Genomic DNA, 13051 nt, shown 5'->3' with positions numbered 1-13051 from the left:
TCACTCCGGGCGAGAGCGGGTGGGAACCGCTCCAGCTCCCTGTTTGGGTTGGGGGGGTGGTGTTGTTGGAAAATGCCAATTTGTCAAAATGGAAACGTTTGGCAAGAATATATCCATTTTGACAAACTTCTGTCAAAACACAGCCAGGGAGGCTCTGGAAAGGCAGGCGGGGGAGAGCAGCGCGGCGCGGCCACCCTCCTCATCCTCAGCGCAAGGGGGATCCCTCAGGGGTGCGGGGCCGGCTGCGGCAAGCTGGCGCAGCGGTGCCTTTTGGCACCGCCAGCTCCCCCTCAGCGCTGCGGGCACTGCCGTGTCTCAGCGCTTGCCGCTGCTTGGGCACGGTCGTTGGAGCAACGCCTTTTCCTTTCTCACCTTCAAAATTGGGGGAAAAGGCTTTAAATGTGAGCTCAGGGCTCGCTGCTGGGGTGGCACCTGGAAGCACTGAGCTCTGCGAGCACTTGGGCTGCGCCCGAGGCTTCCCCAGCCCCACGTTTGGCTGAGCCCACGGTGGCCTTGCTGGAGAGTCCCCAGCTTCAGCCAAGACCCCACCGGATGAGGACCGGCTCCCTGCCTTGCTGGCAGCTCAGGCAATTAAGGAGAGCAAGCACTCAGGTGCAATTTTTAAAGCATAATTAGGACATTTGGTTTGGAAAAAAGGTATCCTGAAATGATGTTCCCCGTGCTCGGTGCCTTTGGCGGGTGGCTGACACCGTCGCGTCTCCGTGGTCACCCAAGGATGGCTTTGTGGGATGTGGACCTGGGCCAGCGGGGCTGGTGCCTGGTCCTCTGCCCGGACGCCGTGTGCCCTCCACCTCCGAGGCACGCCTTCACCTGCGGCTCTGATAACACAACCTACCGGAGAGCGCAGCTTTCTGAGAGTTCGGTGAGCCCATTGAAAAGTCTCCTGCTGCAGCCGCTCGCCGGGCTGCCGGCGGTGCCGGTGTCTGCCAGAGGTCGGGGCTGCCTTCCCCAGGCAGGAGCAATGCCGCTGAGATGGGCACCAATGTCTTTGCACCAAGAAGCCGAAGCCGGGCAGCCAGCGCAGCCTGCACGCCGGCCGTGCCTCCGGTCCTTCGCGGTGCACAGCTGGGAGCGGTGTGGGAGGATTTATCCTCACCCGTGGGGAGACCAAGGACGCCCCAGCTTGCTCCCAAGGCTGGTGCACACCACGGTCCCTGCCCTGGGTCGCTGCATTAGCCCTGGCGCCGGGGCTCTGCACCCTCAGGTGGCACCCGTGGCCCCGGGGGGCTAACAGCAGTGTCCCCACGGCACCCCCGGGGCACGGCCGGTCCCCAGGGTGGCTCACAGCACGCAGGAGCCGCCGGGCAGCCCTGGCAGAGGCAGATGAAAGTGTTTGGGGCTGTCACCAGCGCTATGGATGGGCTGCGAGCGCTGGCGGGGAGCGGCGCGCAGACACTGCGGATGTGGAGGGAGCCTCCGCGTTTCCGACCCCTGATTGATGAGATGCAAGTGCCAGCCGCTTCACTTACTGTATCACTGTTGCCTCAGCCCTCCGACCGGGACAAGGGTGCTTTGAATCCCAGAGACGACTGTCTCCACGGAAGGACAAGGGTTGTTTTTTCCACCCGGGGTGGAGCGAGCGGGTCCCTGGGAAGCCCCGTGACCTGGCTGCCGGCTCAGCCGCTCCCCGGGGACGGGGGGTCTCCAGCAGCCCGGGGGCAGCCGGGGCACCGTGGCCACGCGGAGGAAGATGCTCCGTGGAGGGGCTGGAGCGTGGCGAAAGGAGCGTGTGATGGCTGCCAAGGGCAAGAGGTGAGACACATGCCAGCGGGCTGGGAGCTCCCACAGCAGTGATGCTGGTGCTGACGGGTGAGCGGCGCAAGGGGAAAACGAAGCAGCAGAGAGGCCTGCAGCCGGCCGGTGCCAGCGCCGCCGGGTTCGCAGGAGGCACCGGGGAGCCACGAGCAGCGTGCTCATCCCACGCAGGCTGCTCGGCAGTGGTGGTGCTCCCTCTGTGCCAGATGTGCGGTTCGGCTCAGGGCCACCTTTCACCCGTGACGGGCCAGCTCGGTTGGCCGTGGCGGTCCCGGTGCTGCCGGGGGCTGCGGGCCTGGGCTGGCCCCAGGGCTGGGATGGCTGCAAGCTGCCTCCCGCCCTACCCGCCTTGGCTGGGTCGCTGGTGACATGAGTTCTCCCTCCAAACTGTGTCCGAGGGGGTGAGCAGGGACCCCCGCGTGGCACGGGGGCACGCAGGGAAGCACCGCTCCGGGGGGCGCATGCCGGTCCTGTGGCGCTGGCTGCTGCGCCTGGCCCCACGCGTCCCCTCAGGGTGGGGCGCAGCTTCGCAGCCGGCCTGGGGAGCCCCCCGCCGCAGCGGGGGCTGCGAGGTCGGGGGCTGGATCCTGCCCCGGCAGCCCCTGTGGCAGAGCATCGGTTGGAGATGTCTGGTGACCGTCTCAAAGGGCCGCGTCTGCGCAGCGGCGACAGCCCGATGCCAGAGGTGGTTGCGCACATACACGTGGTTTGAATTGGGTTTTTTGGGGGGAGGGCTCCCTGCAGCCGGGGGCATTGCCCTCTCCAAACGCAGGGCCGTGCCTGCCAGCCTCGCTCGGGGTGGCTCAGGCCCGGAGGGAGGAGGCACCGGGACAGAGCAGTCCGGGGCGGCCATCCCCAAAACTCCCCGTGCCCCATCCCAGGGCTCACCCAGCGCGGAGGAGTTAGCCGGCCCCACCACGGGCCGAAATCCTGGTCCCAAAACAGGTGAGGTTTACGCCTGATCTGGGACAGCTAAGTGACAAGTCCCACGGAGGTCTTGTCCATCCTCCCCCTCACCCCAAAACCAGCGGGTCCAAGCAGGATGGGACCCTGGAGAACCAGCCAGAGCACCCCGAGCAGCCACCCCAGCACCACCACCCAGCACCTCCTCCGGAAACCTCCCCGCCGCAGCAGGCTGGCAGGAGCCGCAGCGCGGGTGCTCTGGCATTTCCCAAAGTTTGTTATTACAAAGAGAGAAAGAAAAGGGCTCAGGGGATCAGTGGGGATAAAAAATGCTTTAGAAACATGGGAGATCATTTAACAGGTCACCTCCACAGCGGAGTTTGCCAAGCTGATAAAGGCGAGCAAACTTATTAAGGCGCACACAGCTTGATTCGAAACGGCTGCTCCCAAGCAGCCAATTACTCCGGCCGTTCCAATCCAATTAGGAAGGCTGTTTCCCTGATTACGGCGGTGTGTTTTACAAATACAGCACAACTGCTTGGGTTCAAAGAGCAAGCCATAAAAGAGAGCTCAGAAAGAGGCAAGCCAGTGCCCGCAGCCAGGGGAGGCAAACCCCGTCCCGGCGGATGCGGGTGTCCCTGTCCCCAGGGATGCGGGTACCGCGGGGGTGGGACGCCCAAGGCCCGGGCAGGGTGACGCTCGCTGGAAGCGCAGCCCTGTGACCGTCCTGAAGCAGCACAGCCCTGCCAGCCGAGGAGACGGGGTCACCCTCCCAGCTGTGGTCCCCGCCGGGAGCTGGGCCCTGGGGCTCTCCAGATGGGGGAAGCTGCCAGGGTCTTTGTCAGTGCCACCCCTCTATAGCCGCCCTCCAGGGTCTCAGCAAAGGCCACCCCTCGTCACCCAGCTCAGCTGGCCTGTGACATTAGCGAGCCTTTCCCCAGAGACCTGGTGAGCTTTGAGCTGGATATTGGGAAAAAAAACCCCACAAACAAAAAACCAACCTCAATGCGATGTCATGGGGGGATTTGTCCTGATCCTGCTGGTGGGGCGAGGCAGGTTTTGCAGAGGGAGAAACCCAGACGGGACCTTCGGGGCTTTGCCCGAGCTCCCCCGGGGCAGGGGAGCTGGGATGGGCACGGAAGGAGGAGGAGTGAATCCCGTCTCCCTGTAATTGGGATCACGGGCGCTGCAGTGCAACAGAGCCGATCCCCTTCGGGGGGTTCCCATCCCCTGGGGCAGAGGAGACACCGACAAACTCATCCCCGCGCAATTAACTCCGTCCTCGGGCCGAGGGGCCGAGCTGGGCTCGGGGGGCAGGAAGGGCCATGGCCGGGGCTGAGCCGCAGCTCCAGCGCCTTCGCGGCCGTCCAAATCCTCACCGCAACCGCTCCAACGGGTTCGCTTCAAAATCCTGGCGTGCGGCCACCTCTGGGGTGTAGCACAGCCCCTGTTATTAAAATGTGTGACAGCAGCTCAAGATGGAAAGTGAAGTTGTACATTCTCCATCTGAAACTCCGGGAGGAATTTCAAACAGGGGAATGCAATTTCCAGCCTGGAGGAGAGCCAGCAGCACCAGGGCGAGATTTTTCTTAATATGGTTTTGCAAAACTTGAACGCAGAAAATTGCCCGTAGCTATAGCAATACCAGCGAGCTGGAGACAGCCCCGCTCGGGGAGGAGGCATCTGCACAACAAAAACACCCACCGGCTCCAACCCGCCTGCTGTCCCTTGCCACCCCCAGGACATTGGGTCACCTTAGCTCCCCGCTCCACCCCGGGGTCCGCTGGGATTTAGAGGCTGAGCCATGCAGAGGCCGCGTGGACCAGGGCAAAGCTGCTTCCGTGCCAGTCTCGGGCGGGGAGCATCACCCCGGGTTTCGGCAGGGCAAGCAATGCCCCCAGGATGGGGTGTTGGCAGCCGCCTCGCAAAACTCCCCGTGGGCCGGCAGGACGTGGCTGCCCGGCACGACGCACCTTCCCCACGGCAGCGCAGGCGACCAAACGGCAGCGCAGCGTTTCACAGAAGGCAAAAGCTGACGCTGGCAGCGCCGAAGGGAGGACGTGGCTTCTCCTCGGCACTTGCAGGTCTCCGCTGCTTCCATCAGCCCGGGAGGGATGCGGGTTCAACAGCTCCCTCTTATTCTCCTGGCAGCATTTTGGGGCAGCAGCCTCCCCGGCCACGGGACCCCCAGCCGCCCCGCTACCCTCACGCCAGCCCGGGGAGCACTGCCGGCTCCCGGCAGCGCAGACACCGCTGGCTGCCGGCCAGCTGGAGTTACAAAAGGAGCCTTCCCCCTATTTCTGCTTTTGATTTAAATAATCCCAATAAGGGGATAAAGCAGCCAAAACCCACTGATTTTTTTAAAGCCTCAATTTAAAAAATAATATACATGAAATGTGCGATTTTTATTAGAGTAGGCAGAGCTGCAGAGTATCAGGGACAGACCTTCGCTAACGAAACCTCTGTCCCCAGGGCACGTGCGATTAACTGTGCCATCCAGGGCGTCCAGGCATCCTCCGCACAGCGTCCCAGCTCTGCCTTGGCCGCGCTTTGCTTCTCATTTCCCATGCAAACACAAACTCAGGGCTGGCTGCAATTATTCCTTTATCGGTGCCCCCTCCTGGGCGAAGATGCAAGAGTGACAAGAGTTTCACATCATCTTGGGAGTGAAAAATTACAGGGATGGGGAGGAGGCACAAAAGCAAAGGTGCTTTTTTTGGGCGGGTGATTTCACGGAATCACAGAATCATTAAGGTTGGAAAAGACCTTTAAGATCATCAAGTCCAACCATCAGCCCAACACCCCCATGCCCACTAACCCATGTCCCAAAGTGCCACGTCTACACGTTTTTTGAACACCTCCAGTGCTGGTGACTCCACCACCTCCCTGGGCAGCCTGTGCCAATGTCTGACCACTCTCTCCATAAAGACATTTTTCCTAATACCCAATCTAAACCTCCCCTGGTGCAACTTGAGGCCATTTCCTCTCATCCTATCGCTGGTTACTTGGGAGAAGAGACCAACCCCCACCTCACTACAACCCCCTTTCAGGCAGTTGTAGAGAGCGATAAGGTCTCCCCTCAGCCTCCTCTTCTCCAGACTGAACACCCCCACTTCCCTCAGCCGCTCCCCATCAGACTCGTGCTCCAGACCCCTCCCCAGCTCCGTTGCCCTTCTCCGGACACGCTCCAGCACCTCAACGTCCTTCTTGGAGTGAGGGGCCCAACACTGAACACAGGATTTGAGGTGCGGCCTCACCAGTGCCCAGTACAGGGGCACGATCCCTGCCCTGCTCCTGCTGGCCACACTAGTGCTGGTACGGGCCAGGACGCTGTTGGCCTTCCTGGCCACCTGGGCACACTGCCGGCTCATGTTCATGGCTGCCAACCAGCACCCCCAGGTCCCTTTCCCCGGGCTGCTCTCCAGCCACTCCTCCCCAAGCCTGTAGCGTTGCCTGGGGTTGTTGTGGCCAAAGTGCAGGACCCGGCACTTGGCCTTGTTAAACCTCATACAGGTGACCTTGGCCCATCGATCCAGCCTGTCCAGATCCCTCTGCAGAGCCCTCCTGCCCTCCAGCAGATCAACACTCCCACCCAGCTTGGTGTTCGGTGCGCAGCTTGGCGGTTTGCTGTTACCCAGTGTCTGGTCACAGAGGTCTGTGGAAGCTGAGGGACCCAAGGGCCAGCCAGTGGCACCTCTGCCTTTCTTGGGCAGGGAAGGAACAAGGTCTCAGGTCCCACCATCAGGTCCTCGTTATCAGCCCCTCCGGCACCCCTCGCACCCCCTGCGGTTATTTCTGCCTGTCTGCTACGTCAATCTGCGCAATCAGCGGTCGACTGACCAGCCAGGGGTATCTTGACAACTGCTTACCTGCTCTTTTCAAGTGGAACCATAATTACATGTTCATTGCTGATCTCATGTACAGTTAATTACATGCCAAATAGTCATATCTCTAACGTGCTTGGAAGCATCCCAATAAAGGCTCTGAGCAGCCCACCAATATGCATGTGAACGCGGGTATTCGTTCTGCCGGGTGTTGCACCGCCCGGTGCTTTTCTGCGGGTTGAAATCAACAGCATCCTCCCATGTGGGTTGGCGCGGGGGGAGATGCGGCGTCAGTTCAGCTCCGAGGGAGAAGGCAAATACAGGAGAACCTCTCCTGCGACCTGACCCACCGCAGCGCCGGCACCGGGGTCAGCCCCAAGCCCTGGCTAGGACGGGGCCAGTTTGGCAGATAAAAGAGCACGTCACACTGAAGCTTGCCATTTCTTTTTTAAAATGCATCTACAACAGGCTAGCAATAGGGTTGCTGCACGGTTTAACCCCACTTTTTTAGCCTAAAAATGGAGCTGACTCCATTTGGGTCATAACCCCGTCGCATTTCGCCTCCGCTGCTGGGCTGGGGGCTGTGCCAAAGGCACTGGGGCAGCACTGGTGTGAGGCTGGGGAGCCTGGGGGGTGCGCCGGCACCCCATGAAATGGTGGCGATGAGGGAGGGATGCCAGCCCCACACCCGCTCTCCCAGCACCGCGGTGCTCAGCCCTCCGGAGAGAGCCGGAGCCCGGCCGAGCTCTCCCGCGCACCAGGCAGGCACGGCCGGCCCCGCGCCGTAGAAGACAGGCGTAGCTTGTCGCCTCGGCGGGCAGAGCTGGAGAACGATACCCTAAATGCTCGCAAAATCAGCCGGTCAGTGCGCAGAGCTGTTCCCAATCATGCAGCGAGCCGGCGCAGCTGGGGCGCGTCCTCGCCGCTGGCTTGCGGCGCGCTGGCTTCCCCCGAGTCGCGGCCGGCGAGCTCCGCGCCGCCGTGCCCAATCTCTGCAGGAACCGGCTTTTTTCAAGCAAATTGGTTTACAAGTTTCCTCTTATTTTTCTTTTTTTTTTTTTCAGAAAAAAAACCAAAACCATTTTGGGATAAGAGGTTGTTTTGCTTGTTTGCCTTTAAAAAATAATGTCACCAGGCGCAGATGGCCGCATTTACGAGTCTATGAAGCTCTGGCATGCCCGCTGCTAATTCCATGCACGGGTGGGGGGTAGCTTTCATTTGGCTCTGGTTCAGCCCGATATTCAGCGGCCAAAGGGAGAGGAAGGTGTGGGATCGAGAATTGGAACATCTGGAGCAGAGCTGACCAGTAACAAAATGCAAAGGTTTAAAGAAAATATCTCAAAAGCACGGAGGGGAAAGGTGGAGTTCAAAGGGCTCCCCGTGGCCAGCGCGGAGGGAGGCAGGCTCCCAAGCGTCCTTCTGCCATGTATTTGGTTGGGCTTTGGTAACAGGAAAAACAAAAAAAAGTGGTGTCAAAGGGGGAGGCAAAAACTAACCGGCGGATTAAACCCTGGCGAGCTGCACCCCCAGCAAAACCGGCTCCTCCGCTGCGGTCAGCACGGATCCAGAGCTCAATGTGATAAAACCTGAATTTCAGAAGTTTTCCAGGAGTAGCAGAGGGGTCAGACTGCCACTTTGGGTCAGAATCCCGACTTTTAGCCCCCACAGGATGGGGATGGTCCCGCTCCCTGGGCCAGCCCGGAGCTCTCCCTGCATCCCGCGGCGGATGCTGGGCAGCCCCCAGCACCATACAGGCACCGTTTCCCAAACAGCCCTGCCGACAGTATTTAAGTCACATATAGGGATGATGCATTTTCTTTGTCTGTTTTCCTTGTCTGCTCCGGTCTTAGTTCTGCAAAACCCCTACGACAGCAAATTATTGCGCCATTAAGAACAGCTAACGAACAGATAATGAATCGGGTAATGAACATAAGGAGCTCTCATTCCCCCAAATAGTGGCGTGTATCACGTGCACTCGGGAATTACAGCGGCCAAAATCAAAGTCCGAGCGGCCGGTGGGTCATGCTGGAGCTGCGCGCGCCACGATTCCACTTTCCGGGTGAAAACCACCCTCTTTCCGGCAAGACCTTGGGTCTCGCCCGGGAGCGAGGAGAGGCGAGCGGAACGGAGCCGCAGGGAGCTCCGCTGGCCGCTGCGCGTGGGCAGGGTCCGGCCCTGGCTGCCATGCCTCACCCGGCAGGCAAGGGCCGATCCCGCTCATCCCTCATCATCTGCCACGCACATGCCGAAGCAATCAGCAGGGAAAGGCTGGAAAGCCTCCAAAATGGGAGAGGGTGCAAGGTACGCTCGCGTTCCCGCAGCCCCCGGGGCTGCAATACCTCCCACCCCCATAAACTGCAGGTGCTGGGGGATTGCGCGCACTTGCCCGCGCGCTTCAACAGCGTTCGGATCCTGCCTCGTGGTACCCCAGCCCCTTCCCAGCTCGCACACGGCGGGGAAAAGCGCTGGGGGAAAAAGCCCCATTTAGAGACAAAAGCCTCTCGGCGGTGAGGATCCCCTTTCCGGGGACAGGAGGCATCTGGTTCCTATAACGCCGGCACCCACATGTGCTGCGTGACCCCGCGGGCCCCATCCCCTCCCCGAAAAGGCAGGTCAGCACTCGCCGGCTCTGCGGGAAGGAGCCGGGGCTTTGTCTGGAGCTGAGCCGACGACAGGAGCTTTCAGGCAAATCACCCGGGCTCTGCCGCGTCTGGGAGACATGGAGCCGGGGCCGAAGCCGCCGGTAGCCCAAGAGCTCTGCTCTGCAGGGAGAGCCGCCCCGGGGGCCCTCGGGCCGGCGTCGCTCCACGCAGGCTCGGGTACCCACCAGCACCCCAGGCCTCAAAGCTTCATCAGAATATTTGGGTGCTCGTGTTGCGGGACGCTCCTGTCACTCCCCGCGCCACGGTCCCACGCGCACTGGTGGGGGTCAGCTGCAGAGCAGCAGAAGCCCCTGTCCCCAGCCCCAGCTCATCCACCCGGGACCCTCTGCCTGTTCCTCACCTCCTGCCAAACACAAGCCAGCAGCACCAGCCCGTGCGGGAACGTCACGGATCAACCCCGCGAGCCCCACGGAAAAGGGGCGAGCCAGCAGCCCTCCCCAGAGGGAGCGCGGGAGCATCCCCACCAGCTCGCTGGGCTCGCACCCTCCCCGCAGCCATGGGTGGTCATGCACGTCCCCACCTTGGGTCTCACCCATGACCCAACTTCTGAGCACAGATAACAACAAGAGAGCTCATGAACTTCAAATGCTGGGAACAGATTTTAGGATCTCAGGGAGGAAATCCAGACAGACGCCCGTCTGCACCGCGCACCCCTCCTGTGCCGGGGCCCAAGCCCCCACCGCAGCACCAGAGGGGACCAGAGCAGCCCGGCACAGCGGACCAGCGCATTCTCCAGGCACCTTCTCACGCTGGGGGTCTTGCACAGCCATAGCCAGGGGTTTGCGTCCCAGGCTGCCAGGCTGAGGCCAAAGCATGTGACAGATGACAAGCCAAGGGCAGCCGGGGGAGCTCAGACGCAGGGGCCGGCTGCCCGCAGCCCCCCGAACAGGGACATGCCTGGGACGAGCCCGCTGGCTCTGCCGCGGCCATGCCTCCCACGGCATCCCTGCATCCCTCTCCCTCGTGTCATCCCCACCTTTAGCCCCCGAGGCTGTCGGAGTTCCTCGGAGCATCCTCTGCCTCCCCAAAAGAGCCAGGGCTGCTAAATGGGGTGCTGGGGGCCCCAGTGGTGCTCGCCCACCCCGTGCAGCACCAGGCACAGAGCTGGGACATGGGGCCGGTCCCCCCAACCCCTCTCCCACTGCCCCCCACAGCAGGACCAGCCCGCAGGACCCGCCATCCCGGGGCTCATGTGAACGCCCCGTGGTCATTTTTAACCTCAGATCTTTGGCATTATTAACCACAGACATGTGGGTCTCGCTTCCCTATGGGATAACATCTGGGGGATATTCATCACGGCCACCGCGGGCTGCAGCCCCCAGCCCTCCCGGCGGAGCGGGATGGGTCACATCTGAGCACCGAGCCGCTTGATGTGGAGTCATTAGCATGCACAGACTTCCAGCCCAATTACTTGACAGATGAAATCAAGATCCGTTGGCTTTATTGTTTGCATCTGGAGCGCTGCATCCACACACACTCCTCCTGCCTCCTCCTCCTCCTCCCCAGCCCTGGCTGCGCCAGCGCTGGCTTCATCTGGATGTCGTTTACCCTGGCTTGGTGTATGAGAACGTATCAAACGCCATAATAAAATTAGCCCTACACAGCAGCAGTTACCCACAGCACCTTCAGAGGGGAGAGGATGCACCATTTCCCGACCCTCCTTTCTCTGCCCGTCTGTGGGGAGAGGAACCCGCGGATTTTCCCCCCAGGAGCAGCCCTCGCAGGAGGAGGTTTGCTCCCCCGTTGAGCTCGGAGCAAAGCCCAGGTGGATCACACCACAACCTGGTTGCAGTTCCAGTTTTGCAGCCAAGCCGCTGCTACTCCACCGACTGATTTTACACAAAGGAACAATTATACTTCGTTTCTACCCATTAACACGTTCAACAGCGTTGAGCTTGCTTTGGGCGGGGGGGGGAACAAGTTGCATCAGAAATATTTGAGGTGCTGAAGTCAGCACGCAGGTGCCGGGGCTGACGCGGCGCCCGGCAGCGTGCCAGCCCGAGCAGAAAGCTCCTGATCCCGGCGATTACGGCCCATAAACGCGGGCGTGGGGCTGACGCCCCAGCGCAGCCCGGGCAGCGCCGGCCGCCGCGGCGGGGGGATCGGCTTTGCCCCAGAGCCTCTCCGGGACCTGTTAATGAGGAGGGAGAAGGCTAATTCTTGCCACGTGTCTCCCACTGCGCTTCGCTCCTCTCGAGGAGCTGACGCCTCGCGGGGGCTCCGCAGGGCGGGAACGGGGGCGTCTCCGGGGGAAGCCCCAAGTCCTCCCGGGCCGTCGCTGGGCACGCGGCAAGGGTTGGCCCCAGGCAGAGCGCGGGGGTGGCCCTGGCTGCTGCAGGGGCATCGCCCTCGCTTGGCGTCGTCCCCGGGGCAGCGGCGCTGGCGTCCCTGCGGTGGCTCGCCCGGCGTGCCGGGGGATGCCCAACCAGCCCCATGGCCAGCACAGGGCTGTAGCGGGGACGAGGGGCTGCCTCGGAGGCAGGCGCCGAGCGGCAGAAGGAATTTGGGTTTCTTTTTTCCCCTGTAACCCATCTGTCCTTAATTTCTTTGGGGGTTTCACTCCAAATTCTTCAGATTCTACGGCAAACGCTTTGCAGTCCTCGGCTCGGCTCACCTCGGCGGCTGCCCGGCTCAGGGCTGCCTGCAACCAGAGCGGAGGGAAGGGGAAACACCAACCCCATAAATTCACCAACGAATAGCCCGTGTCCCACCGGCAGCAACGCGGAGGCAGTGGGAGCTTTACTGGCCGCTGTGCCGGCCTCTCCCTCTGCACAGCAGCGGGGAGCAACAGGTTTTGCGGCAAGGGACACCAGACTGTGCACCAGCCCCGGTTCCAGCCTCCATCCGCCCACCCACCGCTACGTGCCGCGCTCCGCGCACGGAGCCGTGCTCCCGCCGCGCACCCCTCCCTCTCCTGCAGACCGCAGCGCCAGGAAGCATGCCTGTCAGAGCTCCGGTGGGAGATGCCGCCGTTTGCTTTTATCGTTTGTAGCAACGAATTACTTGTTTTGTCCTAATTTTGCAATTACAAGACGGCAGCTCTGGGCCACGAGCAAACGCAGATGCCTCAGGCTGGGCAGCAAAACGGCGTCGCACATGCACCCGTCCCCGCACAGAGCAGCGGCGTGGCATGACGTACACCACAGTTGCTGCTAATTAGCTGCCAATTTTACAGACTTCTTTACGGTTTGTGGTCATTTAACCTTTCCCAAGGGCCGGAGCCCTGCAGCCAGAGCTCTCCCGGTGGGCACCGGGACAGCTCTGCAGCGGCTCCCCGGGGAGAGCGGGACGGCAGCGCCGGCGGCGGAGCGGGACCCCGGCCCAGCCACTGCCCTGTGCCCAGGATGCTGGGGACAGCCCGGGAAGCGCCGGGAGGCACTCGCAGCCCGCCCGAGGCCGAGCTCGGGGCGGTCACAGCTCCCTTTGGGTGTTCCCGCTTCCCCGGGACGCCGGGGTCCGAAATATCTCCGCCTTGCTGTCATGCGAAGCAGAAATCCAGATCCTGCATGATAAAAGTGGGTAAAAATGACCCTGCTCCAACAGCGACCCGCACAAGCCCATGTATAAATTCAGTCTGGGCCCAGTTCTGGAGATTTAAGCGGTGCCTTGCCTTGACACGGGCTGTCTGCGAGAGCACGTTTCCTCCCCGGAGCCTACATCCAAGCAGGGGTTTGATAAGTATCAGGATACCGTGCTGGCCTCAGACGGAGAAATTAAACGAATACCTTGCATATTTTGGCGACTCACGCACGTGAGCAGCGGTAATTGAAGACACGATCCGTCTCGCCCTTCAGCATGTATTGGCAAATTACAGCCTTTCGTTATTTCCCCGAGTTTAATCTGCATCGAGGCAGCGGCGTTCGTCTCGCCCTCAGCCCTCGCAGG

At 61.6% G+C, this 13051-nt stretch overlaps 1 protein-coding gene across 1 annotated transcript in view; it reads left to right on the top strand.

Annotated features, from left to right (window-relative positions):
• Positions 1-736: 736 nt before the first annotated feature.
• The window catches only part of LOC309410359 (testis-expressed protein 2-like), a gene marked incomplete at both ends in the record, with an annotated part of 16810 nt that continues 4495 nt past the window's right edge, over positions 737-13051 (top strand). Inside the window, one exon of the mRNA XM_082006741.1 lies at positions 737-883. Coding sequence (XP_081862867.1) covers positions 737-883 — 147 coding nt within the window. The remainder of the gene's footprint in view (positions 884-13051) is intronic.

This window comes from Phaethon aethereus (genome assembly GCF_964289735.1).
Source record: "Phaethon aethereus genome assembly, chromosome: 15".
Taxonomy (NCBI): domain Eukaryota; kingdom Metazoa; phylum Chordata; class Aves; order Phaethontiformes; family Phaethontidae; genus Phaethon; species Phaethon aethereus.
The sequence above is the reverse complement of the archived record's forward strand: the minus strand, read 5'-3'. Positions and strand labels throughout refer to the sequence as shown.